The sequence below is a fragment of the Passer montanus genome, unplaced genomic scaffold, assembly GCF_014805655.1.
Source record: "Passer montanus isolate IOZ18808 unplaced genomic scaffold, ASM1480565v1 scaffold12, whole genome shotgun sequence".
NCBI lineage: Eukaryota > Metazoa > Chordata > Aves > Passeriformes > Passeridae > Passer > Passer montanus.
In genome coordinates this window covers 3492117-3512292 of record NW_024358722.1, presented here as the reverse complement: position 1 = coordinate 3512292, position 20176 = coordinate 3492117, and the positions used below count along the sequence as shown (strand labels likewise).

The window sequence follows — 20176 nt, the reverse complement described above, 5'->3', positions numbered from 1 at the left end:
GAGCTCGCGGGCCGCGCTGGGCGGTAGGGTGCGCGCGCTCTGCGCCGGGGTGCGCGGCGGGGCCTGGGGCGCGAGCGGCGGGCACGGCACGGGACGGCACGGCACGGGACGGGACGGGACGGGACGGGACGGGACGGGTGCTGGGAGTGCAGCGCAGCGCAGCGTGGTGTAGCCTTGCTCTGTGCCTCAGCGCCCAGCAGGGCCGGTGCCCGGCCTTGCCCCGCCGCCCGAGCGGCCCGCTCCCGGCATGCGGGCTGTGTCGGCGCCGGGCCCTCACGCGGCGCTGTGGCCGAGCGGCTCGGGGCGCTTGCGGTGCCCCTGGTGCTCCGTGCCCAGGGCTTGCAGGGTGCCAGCCCTGAGCATGAGCTGCCGCTCTGGAGGGACGGGCACACGCTGTCCCCGGAGGTGCGCGGCTCCGAGCGGCACGCAGCGCGGCACAGGGTGTGACACTGCGCGAACGCGGCTGGGAGCTGCAGCCTGGTGTGGCTTGCACACTCTCCTCTCCTCCCTCCGTGCCTCCGCGGCATGGCCTGGGAGAGAGGGAAAACGCTCTGCGGAAGTTCCTGCATGTTCAGAAAGCTTCTCTGCTCAGAATTCGTGTGGGGCTGCTGGGGTTAGGCTTTTGTGGGTGTGAGTAGTCATGCAGCAAAGTTAGACCAAAATTCCTGTATCCTGACAAGAGTGGCATTTACTTGCATGTGTCATGGGGACTCGGGAAGTGTGGGCACTAGTCTGTGCTTTCCTGGTTATTCTCCAGAAAGCTCTTTTGGAGGTCCAGTGAGTAAGGGGAGGCAGTTGCGGGAAAATACCGTATGACATATTTCTTAAAAGCATGAATAACTTAATCTTTGTAGTAAAAACAGGTGGGCAAGCCAGCCTTTCTAACAGCAGGATGCAGATGCTCATCTAAGCTCTGTAGGCTTCTCTGGTTCCAGAGCTCCAGGCTTGCCTAAGAGGGTCTTCTTTGGACAGAGAGAGACTGAGTTAAGGGAAGTTTCTGAGTGAGAAATGAGGCTTATGCCACCGAAGCTACAGGTAGCTCTGTACTGCCTTGTGATGCAAGCGTGCCTTTGTCTCCAGGTCATATTTCTCTTAAGCCAGAACTCCGACATCATTAGGCATCCTTTTCTGGAACAGCTTTATCAGGAAGACCTAGAGCCTCTATAGTTTTGTGTTCTGTGAACAACTAGCCTAGGTCAGTTGTTCCTGCCATTTTTTCATGGTCGAGACACGGCTACACATCATCTCTTCCTTCTTGTTTGTGTTGTTCTCCTTGCCACAGCTCCCCCCAGCGTGGTTGCTGCTGTCTGGGCTGTGATTGCACCTCACTGGTTGGGGCCTGGCCACCCAGGTCGGGGCTGGGAACCACGTCTGGTCTTGTGGCTTTCCACCATTGTCCTGCTCTTGAGACCTCAATACCTCTAAAACCAGTAAAGAGACATTTGAGAGGTGATAGCACTGTAAAGTTACGATGCTGTGGGCAGTTCTGTGAATTCACGTGTGATTCCCAAAAGGCAGAGGCAGGGCAGAGACCTTTCTTGGCTTCCCCTCATACCCCACAGGCCCACCAGAGAGAACTTCTGGGCCTAATCCAGTACCTGCCCTACTGCTCCTTTGCATTGACTTCACACAGATAGTTGTCCTCTCTGTAGCTTAATTTTCTGCTGGTGCACTGGGAATAACCCCTCCCTATTTTAGTACAGTGCTGTGAATATGAATATATGGGATGATTTTAGGTTTTTGATTATTAGGACAATAAGTACCATAAGTACATTAGAGTTGTGACTTCTGGATACTTAAAATGTTAAAAGTAAGTTTTATTTTAAAGGTATGCAGCTCTTTTGTTACCTGCCATTCCTGATCATGGTCTGGAAAAGGAGCTTAGTGTGTTTTGCTTCAAAATTAACAGATGTACCTGTAATGAGTTTCTTTTGGTAACTTGGATCAGTAAATATCCTGTTTAATAGCTAATCCTATTCATAAACAGATTTTAAAAAGACTTAAGTTCTCTGTGTGAATCCTGGTCTTTTTGTTTGTTATTAATGTAAAACCAATTACGTCTTAGTAATGAACATCTCGTGTATTTTTAACACGCACAGCCCTTAATCACATTGTTCCCTTACGAGGAGAGCTGTGAATAGATTGAGTCCCCCAGTTCACAGTTGGCTCCTGCAGCTCCCTGTGGCAGACAGCCTATAAATAGACCTGCAGTGGCAGAGTAGGGGTTTAGGCATTTGCGTTGCATGTACCGTCTTGAGTTTATTTCCTGTGTTTTAATGGTGGATGACAGATGCAGTTCAAATCTTTATGGTGCCTGGAGCATCTCTGTTTTAATCTTTCAAAAGAATAAAGGTGATGTTGGTCCCTGCTGTTTGACTGTGCAGATCAGGTCACTGCTATAAAAGTGAAGAATATTTTTACCTGGTTTCTTTGGCTTTGACAGCAGTCTTTGGGTATTTGGCCTCAGCATTTGCTTTCTGACATCCGTTGTTTTTCCATGGGGCCTGTCTGTGTGGATGAGTTGCCAGCAGACAGAAGGAAGAGGAATAGCTGAATGATTATGGAATTACAAATCTTGGGAATATAGGGAGGAGGGGTTAGTTCCAAAACTTGTGATTAGAAAGGAAAGTATTACTGGATTGCCAGGTAACAGCACTCTTGAAAATTACATTTACTCTAGGATGCAGGCAAGGTAAGAATGGTGCCTTGGCTGTTTTGTAGGGTGTACACCACTGATAAGAACTTGGTCAGAGCTGTTGCTCTGGCTTCTGGAGTGTTCAGATGCAGACCTTTCCAGTGCTCCATGGCTGATTAGTAGAGCAGATTCCTGCACACCAGTGTTTTTGCTGAAATGACAAGAGATTCTTTTCTTGTCCAGGTCTCCTGGTGTTTCTTTGGAGATACTGTCACCACATAAGGCTGGGTTGCCAGTGGGAGAAGTCCCAGCTTGTTGTGCCATGTTCCATTGCAGCAGTGTTCACCTGCCTTCAGGCTGAGCTGGCTGAAAACTGACTCATGTAGATAAGTGCTAAAGCCAGCATAAGGGAGGTGATGGAAGTGTGGGTTGGGGGGACACAGGGCTTCCTTTCTTGGTGCTGTGTGCCCTGATGCTCATTTAAAGTGAGTGTGTAATCCTCTCTTCCTTGTCTGGCACATGTCTTTGCTCTGTATCAGTTCCCTGAGGTGGTCTACTCATGCATTTGATAACAATACCGTACATGTATTTTTTGTATTTTCCAATTTTATTAGCTGGGATGAACTTTCCAGAATTTCTCCATTCAAAAGCCACTCAAGATTGCAGCAAATACAAGTTAGTGCTTTAATATCAAGGAAAACCTCTGAAGGTGATAGCTAGAGCACCTGAAAATGATACAGTGGATAAATAATTTCCATACATTTATAACTGGTGAAGAGTTCCTTTGTTGAGAAGTGTTGGAATTCTATATCAGTTTCTGCATTGAATAGGGTAGGGCTGAAGGGCTCTTGAGAAGAGTATTTGCAGTAGCAGGTTATTGCATGCTCAAAAGTAATTCAGTGAAGTAGAAATAGGATCATTTTAGTGAATATTTGATTAACAAATTCCTCACCCTTTTCTGAATATTACTTTGAGCTCTTGTCTGAGGTCAGTGATAACTTTTAACAGATATGTGGACAAGGGCAAAGTGTCTCTGTGACTGTGATTTTCATGAGACAGAGCCACTACTGGAAATTAGGGGCAGCAGGGTAGGAACAGCAAGATATTCCTCTGCATGGTTCTTTATTGCTGCTTTGGTGCAGTTGTGAGTGGTCAATGTTACATCAACAGTTGCCTTTGAGGCTTCTCATTTTAGGACAGTGTTTAAATACTACTCTTGCCTAGCATGAAAACCTTGGAAATTAATCCTGCTTGAGCAGGAGATTGGACTAGATGACCTCCAAAACCCCCTTCAAGATAAATCCTTGGTCAGGAGTGTATTAGTGACTAAGTCCTAAGCAAGAGGTGGTGTTTTGTCTGTCCAGCATATTTTGGAGTGCGCTCCTGCCTGTATCAGTTGGGTAGTACCGATGGCAGACTTCTGGGAATTCCTACACATTTTGCTGTGCTTGAAGGTTATGGGGGTACTCTTCCCATACACCTGGGAGCACTGAAATCTGGTGACCTGGGAAGAGCCACCTTTAGGAGCAAACTTGGATCATATGCATTCCCGTGCCTAAGTGCAGCTTCCTCTGAGCCTTTTAAAGGCCCCCTGGTGTGAGCAACGTGTGCTGGGAAGGAGAAAAGTGCTGGGGGCACTGAGGCTCATGGCTGTCATGGATTTATAGCAGCTCTTCCATTTTGGCACCAGCTTGGGAGTGCTCATGTGGCAGCACCAAGTGTGGTAGAGTGAACGGCTTCTGTGCCCTTCAAAGTTTAGTTGTTTAGTAGTTAGCAACTCCATAGGGGGAAACTGAGGGCAGGAGAGATGAAGTTCACAGCCACAGAGGGATCAAATTGGGATTGGGTCTGGTTGAGGAGCACCTGGAGCCAGACCCAGCCTATTGGCTCTTCCTTTCTAGAAAGGAAACTGGCATGTTACAGTAGCTGAAGTTGTGATTCACTTGTTGTGAACACACTTGCACCCTTGAATGCTGTTCTTCATGCCATGGATGCATTCTTCTTTTCCCTCCACCCTGAACCCTCCTGCTAATTGGAAGCATCCCCCCTGTTTACTCAGTTGCTAACAGGATGCTTCATACCAAATAATCAATCATAAGAAATTTCTTAGCTTGTGACACATCTTAATGTGCTGAGGAATAATTCTCGGCTGAGAAGGGGATACTGAGTCATCTGAAAAAATAAACAGTCCTTGGACACTTAATGCTGTTGATGCTTCCGCTGGTAGTTTTGTAACTTCAGACCTTCACTGCTGCCACGGGGTAGAAACAAACAGTGACTTCTCCCAGGAGTGATGAGTGAGTTCAGAGTTTATGCAACACTTTAGCACATTTTAGATGTGCTTTAAGCACATCTGGCTATGCTGGTCGTGATGCTGCTGTGCCTTTGACTGCAGGCAGAGCCTGCAGCTGTGCCTGCCTTGCCATGAGCTCGCAGACCTCTCCTGTTGGGTTTATGTGGCAGTGAGGATGAGCAGACACGCCTTAACCAGCCACCAATGCTGCCATGCCTGCTAGGAAGTAGAGATGGGGGCAACAGTGCTAGCTGAACTCCCCAAGAAGTGTCCATGAAAGACAACAGAGAGGCCAACTTGCTGTTGCTTTTTTGCATTTTGTAGAGGAATCCAAAGGCTCACTGTGATCCTTTCACATGGGGAGACAGCACACCCACGTACAGAACAGGACACAGGCAGATGGTGGGCTTAAAGCAAGTCAGGAGAGTTGAACTTGCTTAGAAATCTGAGCGGCAGCAAGGCAGCAAGGCCAGGTATTGGACCATGATTGCCAGCAGCACTGTAAATGCAACAGGGCCTTGCTGTCATTAGGCATTAGGATCACACAGGTAAGGGTATGTGGCATAAACAGAGCCTGTTTGGAGTCACATTTTAGAGAGGAGACAGTGTGGGTAAGCCCTCAACTCATTTGATCATCTACCCCACAGAAAAGTGGTCTTTTTTTTTTTTTTTTTTTTTGTAAATACTGCCTGTTTGACAGTTGGTTTTCCACCTGTGCTTTGCTCAGGTAGCACCACTCAGAACTTCTGTGGTGCACATGTCCTGTGCTTTTCATCATGCTCTCAGGTAACGCTTGCTTTGTAGAACAGCTGCAAACCCTAAAACTTACACACATCCCCAAGTAAGCAAACACATCGGAGAAAAAATAATAAAAGAGGGAACTAAGATTTAGGCTGGACTTTACTTGGTTGTATTAAAAGCTGTGGTATTGTCTATTTGAAGGCTCTGTGGGTATTTTTTTTTCCCTAGAGAATTTAACTCAGCTTTATTTTAAAAATAAAAGTTTAAAAAATGGCTTTACAGTGTGTCACTGTAGTTTGGCCCAAAACTCATCACAACTGTCAGAGGGAGATGAAGTCAATGGATTTTTAGTGTTTGCTTTTGAAAGGAGAGAAGCAGAGCACGTGTTGGTTACGCTGCCAAGGTCACAGCAAGCCGTGTCACATGGTGGTAGTTGCAGTCAGGTGGAAAGTCTTAGCTGTACCTGAGCTGGCCTCAGAGAGGCCTGGCTCTGGGTCTGTGTTATTTCCTCCCTCCACTTGGATCTGCTGGCATAACCACCTGGGTCATCACTCCCTAATGATGTTTGGGAAAGTGATCTGTGTTCAGATAAGCCTTTGTGACTGCGCACGCAAGCTGGGCCCAGTCAGCCTGACAGAATGGGGTTAGGGAACCGCCACGGACGTAGGCAGGGAGGAGGGTGTGGTTCTCAGTCAGGAGTTACCCCTGTAACCCAGCTCTGCTGCACGCAGGGTGGGGTACAGTGTACAGCAGCATGGAGTGAGCACTGTACAGGGAATTCTTTTCTCTGGGCAGCCTGAACAGGGCAGGACTGGCAGCAGCGTATCTGTGTCTCCTTACAGGCTGCTTAACACTTTTGTATGCTCAGAGATGCGTGCCCTCACCAGTGGAGCTCTGACTTGTTTCTTGTCTGGCAAATTGTTTCCTGAAGCTGTGATGCCACTCTGTAGGTTATTTGGCCTTTTGCTTAGCTTTGTAGGTAACCTTGGTAGCTTTTACAAATAACAATGATGGCTTTTTCTGGGCATTGCAGCCTCTAACATCTAACACATCTGAAATTCTCAAACCTGCTTCTTGTTACATGATTCACAGTGCACGCAGAAGGGTCCTTACCTCTGTGTCTGGGAAACTGCAATGCAGTGATACTGAACCCAGCTTTGTAGTATATGTATCTGAATTACTTTGTCTCCTGAATTCAGGTGGGGCTTGTAGATTTGCCTGTAGTGTGCTGCAGCTGCTGCTACCACTCTGTGTCCTGTGGATTGCAGCATCTAAATAGGTGCTGAGGCCCTAGTGTGTGATTCGTGTAAAGGAATGAAAGCAAATCAAATTCTGTCCATTTTCCAGTGTTGTTAATTCTTTTGTTTCTTACGCAGGGTTGGCTGCCAAATGGCTCTCTTGAGTAGACAAATTGGTTTATCTTTAACCCATCTAAGCAGTGCTGTGATCCAACGACAGTTCAGGTAACTTTCCGATTTTGCTTTTGTTTTCTTCAGCATGCTTCATAGTTGAAAGAGATGCTGGTAAGTTGATCAAGAATAAGATACAGCATTTGTAATTCAAAAGAGTAATAAAATTAAAAAAAAAAATCTTACACTTGTCCTTTCATAGGTTGAAAAGTGAACTCCATTTGCAAGTTCCTTGAATTCTGCATTTTCATATGTGTGTAAGGAGGCTTTTAGGTCTTTGACAGCAATACATGGCCTTCAAGTAGAAGTTGAAAGTGTCTGTGTTTCTTGTGCAAGTGCAAAAAAAACCCAACAGTGAGCCCCTGCTGATGCAGAGCCATTTACAGTGCTCAGAATTATTCAAGAGTTTATCATTTATTTACAGTAAAATAGTCTGAAAAATTACTTTCTCATACTTTAATGGTGTCTAGTTTGTTATTTTTTTTGTTTCTTGCTCCAGGCTCTAGGCATCTAATGTTTTAGATTTATGGATAAATTACTTTCTCATACTTTAATGGTGTCTAGTTTATTATTTTTTTGTTTCTTGCTCCAGGCTCTAGACATCTAAAGTTTTAGATTTATGGACTTCATGTTTTACAATGCCTTGCATAGATCTTAGAGTTTAATCCCACAGTACACTCTGCCAGTTTGGGGAATCTCTAACTCTTTGAAAGGTCAGGGCTTCAGTTTAAAGGATGAGAATAGTCATTCCCAGGATTGTGGTCTAGAGGGGGATTTAAGACATGCTTAGGGCTAGGTTGTGTGATAGTCCTGGGAGCTGTCTCAAGGAGGTATCCAGGTCTTTCTGGCTTTCTCTTTAAGTGGGCTGCATGAGAGCATTGGCCAGCATACATTTAAAGCATATATGAGTGACAATGACAGGGAGTCATTCACCTCCATAGAGGTGAACAGGACTTCAGAAAACTTAATAGGGAGACCTTTTCTTTGGGGGGTATTTATCTAAGATTGTGGCAGAAATCAAGAAAAAAAGGGGGAGAGCATTGGCCAGCATACATTTAAAGCATATATAAGTGACAGTGACAGGGAGGTGAAGTCCAGTCCATAGAGGTGAACAGGACTTCAGAAAACTTAATAGGGAGACCTTTTCTTTGTGAGGTATTTATCCAAGATTGTGGCAGAAATCAAGAAAAAAGGGAAAGAAAAAGTTCTCCCAGTGCAGTTATTCTTGTCTAGTGGTTCCTGGACAGTCACATTTATATCTCTTTGCCACTGCTATGTTGTACACTTGGTCCCACCAAGGCTTTTCCTGCTCCTTCCTGTGACAGCACTTATCTTTTTCCAGCCTCCTCCCTTCTGCTTTCCCTGTTGTGCAGCCACAGATGGCAGGCAGGGGAGAGAGAGTGTGGTGTACCACAGTCCCTGCCAGAGGGTGGGATGGGACTGGACAGGATGGCATGGCTGGTTGCAGAGATTAGTGACTGCTGAGAGAGAGAGGAAAGCTAAAGTAGGCCTCTACTGTGGGAAACAGATCTTGAAAGATCTGGAGCAGTTGGACTAATGTAGATTGACTCCACTGTCCTTCTTCACCATGTGTAAAAATTCCTGCTTCAGCTGATGTCCATCCACACTACATTTGGTGTGCATGCTCATCTTTTAGGTAGTTTTGCAAATACAGGCCTTTCCCCTTCAAGAAGGGATGATGGCCCCTATTTACTTTTCACCTTCTGAAAAACAACATGAATGGCTAGGTTGCTTCCATATGCTGTCACTGAGTAGTTCAGCTGGCAGCAGGTTGGCATTCCTGCAGCTCTGGCCAGCATGTTTCTGGTACCTCATTGCAAAGCAGTTGTTCAGCAGCAGAGAGGATCTTCCTTCTTTTCCAATGGTCTGTGTTTGGGTGTCATTTGCAGACAAGCAACAAGTCACTTGAGTTTGAGCTCACTGAATAAAAGAATAATGGTTTCTGTAAGGTAGTATGTTCCTGCTGTTCCCAAGAATATTCAGAGTTGAACCTAACAACTAGTATTGTGAAGTTTATTTATGTTGTTTCTTACTCCCACAAAGCAAGCATACAGAAGAGACTGTGTCTCTTTGGATTCCTTCCACATGGGGAAGGTGGTGAGCACTTAGATTCTAGTTGGGAACAGGTTAGGACAGCCACAAGAGGACCTCAGAAGTATTATTGAGAACAAAATAAACTGTGAGACTCACAGACTTCAGTGGAAGGAAGGTTGATCATAAAAGTTCTTAGTGCTGGGTACTGTGTGCAAGATTGAAAGAGCCTGACTTGAGTCTTAGCTTCTTGCAGGCTGTTTGAAACAGAAGTGAGCACATTTTTTTGCTTGCAGATCGAAGCTGCATCATCTGCAGTTGCTAAAAAGCCCATGGTACGCAAGCCACTCTTCATGCCATCCTTTAGTTGTGTTTCAGAGCAGAAAGGTCATTTTATATTTGACATTTAGTAAAGAGTGTGCAAAGCCCAAAGTAGCATCTGGCTTTCAAAGAGCACATTGAATGCAGTGAGTGTGTCACCCATAGAGTATATATTCGTTGCTGGTGCCTTCTGAGTGGCTTGTGTAATGACAAGATTCATGTTCTGGGTTTGCCTTTGCTCCCCAAGGATTATTGAGGAGATCTGTCTCATTCTCTCCTGTCTTTTGGTAGCATCACTGGAGCATGCCAAGCAATACAGAAGCTAACTCGCGTGCGAGTGGTGGACAACAGCGCCTTGGGGAACACGCCCTACCACCGGCCACCAAAATGCATCCACGTGTACAACAAGACTGGAGTTGGCAAAGTTGGAGATAAGATCCTTCTGGCTATCAAAGGAGAAAAGAAGAAGGCTTTAATTGTAGGGCACAAGATGCCTGGCCCCACCATGACGCCTCGATTTGATTCCAACAATGTGGTACTCATAGAAGATAATGGAAACCCAATAGGGACGAGAATAAGAACACCAATCCCCTATACACTGCGAAGAAGAGAAGGAGAGTTCTCCAAAGTATTGGCCATTGCCCGCAACTTTGTATGAATGCTAAGAGAGGCCTTCAGCAATCCTTTTATATCATTTCATGCAATAGCTGTTCCTTGGTCCTTTTCCAGAAACTGGTGAAACATGAGAAAGCTGATGTTCATCAAGAATATCTCCTCCCTTTTAAGAATTTCAAGCAACTAATTTAAATATTGAAATAGTTTATTTTTTCTCCAAAAGAAGGTTAGATTTATTTCACAGAACACCTGCAGTATGTTTGGGAAATGGTCCTTCACCCTTACTCCTCCTGTGGTGTTAATCTGGTCTGTCATCATTAAAATGAGACCATGAAAATCCTTGTGCTGTATTGCTTATTTCTCTTTTCCCTATTTCGGTCTTTCCCAGTTCCCCAGGAATAAGACCCAATCCCTGGCCCAGTGGTATGGGGGTCTACAAAATGGATTCACAAGTAATAGAGTAGGAGAGATAGAAAATGAACTATGGGTGCTTTGGGCACATTCAGTAAAAAGACTAGTTTCTGTCTTTGCCTAAGAGAAGTATTTAGGAACAATTATAATCAGGAGGGTGCAGTGGCTTGCAACATCTGTCAGTGGAGTGTGCTTAAACAGGGCATACCAGAGACTGGGAAGCAAAAGTAGGAAGGGGAGCTGAAGGGGGAGCCAAAGGGTGAGCTGAGATGCAGCCCGTGCTCTCCACCTGACAGACCCTGAAAACTCTGTTCTCAGCTTAATGCAAGGGCTGGGTTCAGATTGAAAGGTCCACAGAAAGAAGCTTCCGTTTGGACTGCTTCTTGGGACCATTGTCAGGCATCATCTTTAGTGGGCTGTTGGGGGCTGTTGTCCAGTTTCCTCAGCTTAGGCACAGCAGTGGGTAAATGCTGCTCTGTTGCTTTCAGGACTGGTTGGGATCCAGGAGCCAAAGAGCTGCTTTTTCTATGGAGCTGAGCAGAGAAACTTGGTGTCATGACTGGTGAAGGGACATCAGGGCAGAGTGCTCCTACACATAGCAGTGCTGGGGAAGAGGGTGCAGGGGTGCAGTCAGCAGCACTTTGGCCAGTTCCTCATAGGTCAGGTGGCAGTGTGGCTGGCTGCTCCTTGCCCTTCTGCCTCCTCTTCCTGTTATGCTGGGAATGCTCCTTCCTTTGGCTCTGCATTGCCTCAGTGTGAAGATCTAAAGAATGCTGTGCTCAGCTATCACACACTCCAGTTACTCCTTGCAGATGTATCTGCCCCATGGTCCCCACTGTGAAATCCACATTGTCCCTGGAAAAAATGAGCTCTGGATCCCCTCCAACTCCATTACTCCAGGTAACACACAACAGATTATACTATAGGTTTAATTTCAATATTAACCTTTAAGTAATGGCACTGTCCCACTAAGTAAAACTTCTCTGTGAACTCAGTTCTGTGAAAAGCAGAATCACACTGCTGGCAGCATGTTCCTTGTTTGCTGTTGTCTGGGGGCTGGGGAATGTTGGATCTGCTGGTCCAAGTCCTCTGTACCCCATGGGCATTGCCTTTAAGCCCTGGGCTTGCCTCCTCCATAGGTGTCTGCCCAATGGCACAGCAGCAGAGCAGATGCTCGCCTGGTTGAAGTCAGTGTTTCCAGTCAACCTGAGTGCAGTCAGCTTCCAGGAGGAACTCTGTGCTCAGAGATGTTTATGCTGTTTTTCTAAGTGGGACAGTGAGCAAACTTTGCATAGCAGTCACAGTGAAAAGTGTGACTGGCCTGCCTCCCTTGGGTGGGGTTTGCTTCGGTGTCACAAGGGCATGGCACAGCCTGATGTCTCAGACGTTGTCCATTGCTCTTTTTTTTTCATGGTTAGATTTGTTTCTGGATCATATTTGGTGTAGAAAAAGGGTATATGTTTTTATGCAATTCTAGGGAAAGTGTTTGTGCCACTCAATTGCTCTGAGGTCTTGCTTTAGAAAACCTTCTGCAACTTTTCAAACTCTTCCAACCCTGATAAACACATAAACAAATACTTTTATAATTTTTTAATAAATCATAAGCCAGTTGACAGGTCTGTCCCAGCCTTCCTGCAGACAGAAGGAGCTCAGCCTTCCTTAATGTAAATGCTTTTGAGAACAGAAGAGGAAAATGCCTTCCAGTAACACAATGCTGGAGAATAGAATTTGAAGTAGCACTTGTATGGGGTATTTTGTTCTGTGCACAGTCTGTGGGTAGTGCTGAAGTGGAGTTCACCCCAGCTGAATACCACATTCCTGCCTAGCCTGGTTTATAACTTGTTTGAAGGGACGTTTTACTGTGAGATTTTTGCTTAACAACAACTCCAGCCTCAAAGCATCAACCAGCAGGACCTGGGCGCCTGCAAACAATCCTTGTTTTTCTTGTCCTGACCATAGGGGCTATGAATCTCTCATGGGATGCCAGACCCTGCTGTTTGGATATTAAACATTTCACATAATATTTGCTAATAACTTTCCAGCTTTTTGCTGAGGAAGAGGTCATGGGGAGAGGGCACGAGAGGAAGCGGGCAAGACAATGCAGCATACTTGAGATTAAAATGTGAAGTGATGCTTTAGTTCTAAGTAAACTGATACATGTGGAACTAAATCCTTAATCTCAGAGCTTAATAAGCAGACATGCAGACAGCTAAGCTAAGCATATCCCATAGTGCGTCTCCTGCAGTTTTTACCTGTCTTCCCTGATGAGGAATATAGTCTCAGCAGAAATCTCTGGCCTATATTGATAGCTCTGTGCTTAGCAAATTCCAGGTGCTGCCTGTAGTAGTATCCTTCCAGGGGAAAGGGTCTGGCTTGTGGATGAGCCCATAGCCAGCTGCCACCCATCCCACTGCTGAGGGCCCTGCCATGGCTGCAGGACGGTGACCCCTGCTGCCCTGGCAGCAGAGCCTGTGCAGGCAGGGCAGATGGATGGGGCCTCGCCCAGGCTCGATGTGGGCTCTCCAGGCTCTCCATCTTTTCCTTTGAGCAGACCCTACTCAAGGATCCTCATTTCCAGGTCCCCTCTTTTGTTTCAGCACAGGGGATAATACCAGCTTGCTCTCAACTTCCCGGTTGCGCTCTGCTCTGTTCCAGAGTCTTCTGAGCCAGTGCTGTCTTGGGAGCAGCTACTGGGTTTCCTGGGCTCTGGCTTGGGGCATCCTTCTTTGGGCTCCGCGGAGGCTTAACTCTTTCCAAAGATGGGAGGCTTTTCCTTTTGCATCCATCCTACTAGGAAAGCAGATGTGATTTCCTCCCCGTATAGCAGTTCTTCCTGCAGGTTCTTTTCTTATGGGATGGCTGCAGGCAGGTGGAATGAATCCTTCAGAGGAGGGAAGAAAAACCAAAACACTTCCTATCTCAGCTGTTACCAGAAGGTCACTTTCTCCCCTGGTCCCTGTTTATTATTTTGGCATTAACATGCTTCTATATAACAATAGGAAAAAAATCCAGGATGACACATGTTTAGGAAGAATTCTCTCATCTCCTGTGCAGCTTCTGGGGGAGCTGCCACCTGCTGCAAAGGGAAGGGGAAGCCAAAGGCAGAGTCCTGGAATCTTCTTGCCTCATTACAAATGTGTCCCCCTTCAGTTCCAACGGGGTCTTTGGGTTACTGTACATTCCCATGTGTTTGGATATAGGATTTGCATCAGCTGAAGCTCCCAAGAGGGTGCCTGTTTGCTGGTGATGGTGGGGACTTTGTGCCCAGACATTCTTCCGTGAGAGCTTGGGAAGTGTTGTCTTTTTTAGGGCATCCTGCATGGGTAGGGGGAGATGACCTTTGGGAAGATGCTTACCCATGAAAGATATGTGGCCAGGCTGGGGTCTGGAAAAAGACAGGCAAGCACTGGGGATTTACTGGCCGTGAGAAGAGGTGTCCCTGAAAGGAAGCGGGCGAGACAGATTATCGCGGAAGGATGCAGCAGGGAGCTGATGTCTCCCATCTGCTTGGAGACCGAGGCTGGGAGACAGGCGGCCCCGTCTCGTGGCCCTGTGCCAGCGGGGTGGATGGACCCCAGAGCTGGGGGGGGACAGCTGGTGACTTTGGGGGCTGGGAGGAGGGGGAGAGAGCTGAAACCTCAGCCGAGCTGGGGCTGAAGCAGCCGAGGCGGGCCGGCCGGCCGGGCTGGCAGGCTGCGGGCGGAGAGCTGCACATCCCCGAGCGGGAGGCTAGGGGGCAATGCGGGCGTGTGCCCGGCAGCCTGCCCCGGCCCCGGGCCTGGCCGACCGCACAAAATCCCCCTCGGCCAGCGCGTTCCCCGGAGCAGCAGGGCAGCCGGAAGGTTCTGCGGGGTCCGAGCCTGGCCTGATCCCTCGGGAAAAGACCCGGGGGGAGCCAGGGAATTCTGACTGCGTTTGAGCCCTGTCTCCACGGAAGGTTGCTGAGTAACCAGGGGCGCCAGGGTCTAGGAAGATCACTGGGAAGATCGCTCTGCAAAGCAGCACGCTGGCTCCCCTGGGGCTGGTAGCTGGCTGGGAAGAGGAGGGACAGCAGCAGGATGCTGCTCATGGATTGCAGGGTTCGCAAAACAGGAGTCGGGGTGGGCAGCAGGGAGGCACAGCCCGGCGCTCTTGTGAAACCCTGAGCTGCTCTCCTGATGCAAAACAACCCCTCAGAATGCATTGCCATTCCTTGCTAGGGTCTTCCAACTAGAAGCAGATGCCACATCTCCTTCCCTGAGGGAAAGGGATGCCAAGCCTCAGGACTGCAGGCAGAGCAGCATTTTCCACCCAGCCGCAGACAGAAGCAGTGGCAGGACCGTGCTGAGCCCTTCTGATGAGACAAGTGAGGGCTGTCGTTTTTTTAAGTGTCTGCATCTCATCTGAGTGTGGCTGTGCTGTCTAGGATTGACATGACCCAGGAAGAGCAAAAAGGACAGGGAAACAGCCGGACGCTTGTTTATATCCTCCAGCTACTGTTCAAGATAGACAAGGGCAGGGGAAGAGTGTCCATCAGGGAAACTCAATGGGCTGGACACTTGTACTGGGAAATGCAGAGGGGCTAGAGGGGGAAAAGAGCTGGAAGTGGGATGGGGTTGGCACTGCTGCCAGGGCAGAACCCCAAGGTTAAAGCTTGTGTGGTTGCTGCCCAAAGGGCTCTTCCCTGAGTGCATTAGCACCAACTACAGCATTGCCACCTCATCTTCTGAGTAGTTTCTCCCCCTGTTCTACAGCATAAGAAAAGGGGTGGTGAATGACACTGAATCTAGTCTGTATGCTGTTCCAGTGGTGGAGCTCAGGTGAGCATGCCAGGCTGGTCAGCTTATCTCAGAATGTGTCAGAGATAGAGGATGGAATTTTTCCTAGGCCTGTCACAGATGCACCCTCTAACAAGAAAGTAGAATTGGAAAGCTCTAGAGTGTCTAGCCTGGAAGGAAGAAAGAATACTGAAGGCTCATGACAGAAGGATAAAAAGAAGGATGTGGAGAAAACACACCAGGCACATCCATTCACCTTCTGTGAGAGAGCAGTAGAGGCAGTGTTCAATCAAATGGGCTGTCGGAGGAAATAAAATTACCTTTTTTTCATTTTTCCTTTCACCCAAAACACAAGATGCCTCATGAAGTTCATTGCTCCAGGGCTTCACTGCGTAACAGAGCAGTAGATGAACTTGGATGCTCACCTCCATGCTGGCTACAGTGAGTGTGCTGTGTGAATAGTGCAAACACCCTCCCCAGAAGACTGGGGAGCGATGTGCCCAGTCATTGTGGCACAGACACCAAAGACAGGCTGTCCCTTGGGCCTTGGAAATAGGAGCTTGCTTTGCAAGTGTCTGGAGGCTGTAAACTCCATGGACCAAACACAGTTCCTTAAAAACAAACATGCAAACCCCAAGGTACAGCATGGCCTAAGGCAGAGTCTGTGAAGGACATCCAAGGTCTTTTGTTACAAGGCTGTACCCCATATCCAGCTCACCCTCTAGTTCAAATGAGCTGCTCTTCATAGCTGTGGCTATGGGTGTGGAGTGTGAGGGCCACTGGTGACTATCCCCAGGCCCAAGGCCAGGACATGGATAAAAATGTCTTCCTCCGATGTCCTCCAGTTGTGACTATGGCACCACAAGGTGGTTTCCCATATTAGATACATCTCTTGGGATTAAAGGATTTGTTGCTCTAGCTTGTTAGACTGAATGCTGACCCTGGATGAGGTAAATCTTCCTCACATTTCTGGGGCAATATGAAGCAGTGATTGGAAGTCACGGTGCTCCCTTCTTGGCTCCAAAATGAGCAATGTGGGTTGGGAAAGCAGCAGTCAAGCATTAGGGGTGGCATGTTCTGCTGGGGGGCATGTTTCACCCACTGTGTTTGAGGGATAGGAGGAGCTCAGGTGTTCCTTGATGTCCTGGTCCTGCCAAGCCCACAAACAGGCACCACATGTTGGGATGGGGCACAGAGAGGTACCGTGGGGTGAGTGATGCCCAGTCCACTCTGATGGAGCAGTCATAGATCCCTGGAGGCACTGACCACCCTAGGTTCACCAGGGATGGCAAAAGCTGAACAGAACAGACCAGAATGTGATTTTTACTCTTGTGCTTCAGGCCATCCCTAAGGGAGCTTTGCTGAGGGCCTTCAGGTGTTGTTTTGTCTTAACTTTTCACACTTCACCCCGAGCATCTGCCTGGGATGGATGGGAGGCTTGGGAAGGTGGTACCCATCTCCAGTGCAGGAGGAACTATTACTTCTGCAGGACAAGCTTTTGGGGTTTTGTATTTGTGCTTAACTGGAGCAAAGACAATGGTTGTGTGCTGCCCAGCCACCTGAGCTTTACTCCTAATTGTGTTTACTTTCCTCTTCAGAACAATGCTCAAGATTCCCTGTGGGTGTCTGGAGAAGGGTAGGAAAGGCTCCAGCTCACTGGCAGCAGAAAACTCTGCTTGGAGAGGTAGAAAGTGAGGAGAGGAAGTGGTAGGGTGGTAGATGTTATCTTTGCCCTTGTTTCCAGGGCCTGATTCTTGGCTCTTGGACATTCTTCCAGAGGCTCCAGACAGCTCCAGGAAGCCTCCCATCCGTGTTTCGTAATGCTAACATCTGTAAATAGCTGGTTTAGCTGGCTTCACAAGCCCGACACTTTGCCTCGGCTCTGCCTTGTGGAGGAGGAATGGGTTCCCAGGAGGCCTCACCTGCAGTGGGGTGGGCTGAGGACATGGGGACCTCCAGGGCATCAAATGCAGCCCTGCAGAGGCAGTTTCCTCAGGAGGGCTTGACAGCTTGGCAGTGGAACCTGGGGGAGAGGGAAGCTGGGCTGTCCTCCTGCCTGCAGGGGAGGATCTCCAAACACCCATCAGGCTCCGTGGGGCGGGATCCACCCTTCCCCTACTCCCTGTGCTCCCTTCCCTGCTGGTGTCTCCGCTTTGCCAGCCTGCCTTGCTTGCAGGAAAACTCAAGGGTAAAACACTGCCAGTGTAGAGTGATAGCTGGCAGGCAGTACCTTGTGTTTCTGTGGCCAGCTGAACAAACATTAAAACTTTTAAGAATGGGGAGATGCAGCTTTAATGGGCTGTCCTGTGCAAACTTTGGGCCACCTGAGGCTGAGCTAAACTACTTTCTACAAACTCCAGCTACTCGTTTGTGGGTAGTTGAAGGATGGGGAAGAGCCCTGAGAAATCCTTGGCAGATGGCATCACAGGGCAGGGAGAGGAACTGTAGGGAGAGGGGGTCAAGTTCAGAGCAATGGGGCTGCATAACCTGGGAGGCATATGCTGAGGTTTTAGGGCAGGTATTCTGTGCTGTTCTGGTGCTCTGCAAAGGCTGAGTGCTGCTGAGATATAAAGGGACTCCCACCCCAAGGGACTCCAGAGTTGGTGCACAGGCTTTGTGTTTCCTACACTTCAGCAGCCAGGCTTTTACTGACTGTGGGGACAAAAGATCCCACATGAATTCTGCTTTTTCCTACATGGACTGGGGGGGTGGATAGGGGCGGTTTATCATGTCTAGGGATTAGTTACCTAGTTTATGGCAGGGATGCTACTGTGACCCTTTAAAGGACGCTATGCAGAACCAGACCAACAATTTGTGTGGTCCTTGGGGAATATCTGAAGTACAGGCAGGCTAAGAGAGGTGCAGACCAAACCCAGGCTGCATTCATGGCTGCAAAATCTGCCACTTTGTTATGGGGTGGTCAGTAGATTGTAGCATGCAAGTGAGGCTGGTGTTTGCCTTTCTTTCTCCATCTGTCAGCTCCTTGCCCTAGTTGCTGTCTTGTGCCCATCCCATTCAGCAATGCATACACTCAAACCAGGCCCACACACTGGTGGGACAAGCCCATATGATTACCCAATCCTTCCTGTACATCCCTCTCACCTCTGATTTCGCCAGGCTGTGCCTCAAGCCCACCCTATTATCTCCCTCTCCAAATGACCTGAATTTAAGGGGCCATCCAGGCAATACGCCAAGTCTGATGGTTCCTATGCCGTCCTCTTGAGATGCACGAGATTTCAAGACACACTGGGGAAGGGGTTACATTGCAGAGCATATACTAATGCATCCACTTTAGCCATGGGCACTGTGGTCCCAGGGAAGGCAGCAGGAGGGCTGTGCTGCAGTTGTGTCCCCAGCAGTGTTGCAGACTCGCAGCAAGGCTCCCAGGTCTCAGCTGACTCAGTTTCACACACCTGGCACTGAACATCAGGGGTGGGTAACTTACCTAGGGCTGACAATCTTCTCACCCTGGAGGCTGAGTTTACTGACCCAGTACCTGTAAGGTCAAGTGCTTACCTGGTGGTGTAATACACCAGCATCTCACTGGCAACACATCCCCCCAGCCCTGCCCAAGTTCTGCCTGCAAGCACTATTCACTGGCCTGCTTTTTAAATTAACATAATCTAGGAGTTTGAATGGGCTTTGAGCTGACTTTCTGCCAAGTCTCAGCCTGGCTTGAGTGCTGGCCTCATAGGTGCTGAGATCTGCTGGGGCTGTGGCAGCCTGTGGCTCAGCTGCATTGAGACATCAAACCTGAGCCGAAAGCCCCTGGTGCCATGCAGAAGGGTTAACAGTCTGCTTGCTCCCTCTGTGCTTCAGAGAGCTTTGTTCATTGGAGTATTAAATTCCACAGCTGTAAATAATCTGCAGCAGGAGAGATTATCAAGGCCTTGGGAAGGAGCAGCTTTTATTAATAAGATCAGTTCTCCCTGCAAAGCATCACGTAGTCACTCTCCACCCTTTCCTCGCTGTCTCACCAGGCATTGCCACGGTCCAGTGGCACAACTTCCCCACCTCCACTATGCCACCCATCCTGCTGCCATGCTCCCTCTGTCTTGCTATTGTGATGGGTAAATATGGCTCTTCCCAGCAACCTGGGAATGCTCCCCACGTTACCTGAGATGTAATTGTGGTTCATGTGGTGGGTTCAGTGCTGGCCACATGGCCAGGCTGCTGCCAGCCAAGGTGGGAAGGTGGTGGGACACATCCTTGCTGGGACAGGAGTGTGGCACTTCTTGCCATCATATGGCCAGGCTGCTGCCAGCCAAGGTGGGAAGGTGGTGGGACACATCCTGCTGGAACAGGAGTGTGGCACTTCTCGCCATCACGGCATCTGCCTCTGTGCCAGGCTGGAGGCTGCCCCACCTCTGACTCCTCCAGGGATATGGCTGTGGGAAGGTGCAGCATGCAGGGCTTGGATGTGGTTTTCCATGGCAGTCCCAGGAGCAGAAAACAGACCTAGTGGGTGTTTGAATGGAAAACCATTCCTGGTAATTTAGAATTGTGTGGTTTGGTGTCTGGGAGCTTTTCCCAGAGCATCCTATGTGAAGGCAGGGAGATGCCCAGGGTGGACTAGGCTCTAGCTAGAAAACCAGCCTAAGAGAGGCTTTTTAGGATGGACACAGGGCTTGGCCCTCTTTCAAGCTTCCCAATCCCAGGGGATTTCTCACTTCTGCATAAGGGAGAATCCCCTTGCTTAATTCTTTCTCAACCCTACTCCCCTTCACAAGTCAATTTCTGGTCTTAACACTCCAGCAGTGCTGGATCCCCTCTGCCAGCAGAGCTGCAAACACAGCACTGAGATTGCAGTGGGACATCGGGTCTTGTGGTGATTCCCACCTACAGGAGGTGGCTGTGGCTGCGGTGACTCCCCACTTTGCTGTACTAATCCACCTGGTGCAGGGCCCTGCTGAGCTTTTAGATTTCTTTTCTGGCAGAGCTA

The 20176-nt window shown here is 48.6% G+C and overlaps 1 protein-coding gene across 7 annotated transcripts; it reads left to right on the top strand.

Moving 5' to 3' along the window:
* The first annotated feature begins 8 nt into the window (after positions 1–8).
* On the top strand, positions 9–10406 carry MRPL14 (mitochondrial ribosomal protein L14). Of its 7 annotated transcripts, none has more exons than XM_039697975.1 (3): positions 9–23; positions 7046–7132; positions 9743–10406. In XM_039697975.1, exons 2-3 carry the CDS (start codon positions 7059–7061, stop codon positions 10107–10109), a joined length of 441 nt encoding a protein of 146 aa, XP_039553909.1. In that variant the 5' UTR covers positions 9–23; positions 7046–7058; the 3' UTR covers positions 10110–10406. The 7 variants fall into 7 exon arrangements, with proteins under 7 accessions (XP_039553909.1, XP_039553906.1, XP_039553911.1 ...); XM_039697972.1 differs by having other exon boundaries at positions 9–49; XM_039697977.1 differs by lacking the exon at positions 9–23 and adding an exon at positions 65–86.
* Positions 10407–20176: the final 9770 nt, after the last annotated feature.

Bases quoted from the DNA above. Each gene is read 5' to 3' on its own strand.
- MRPL14 (XM_039697971.1), top strand. From the start codon at position 248: ATGCGGGCTGTGTCGGCGCCGGGCCCTCACGCGGCGCTGTGGCCGAGC. The intron at 406-7,045 runs GTGCGCGGCTCC...TTTCTTACGCAG, and splicing joins GGCACACGCTGTCCCCGGAG to GGTTGGCTGCCAAATGGCTC. The intron at 7,133-9,742 runs GTAACTTTCCGA...GTCTTTTGGTAG, and splicing joins GTGATCCAACGACAGTTCAG to CATCACTGGAGCATGCCAAG.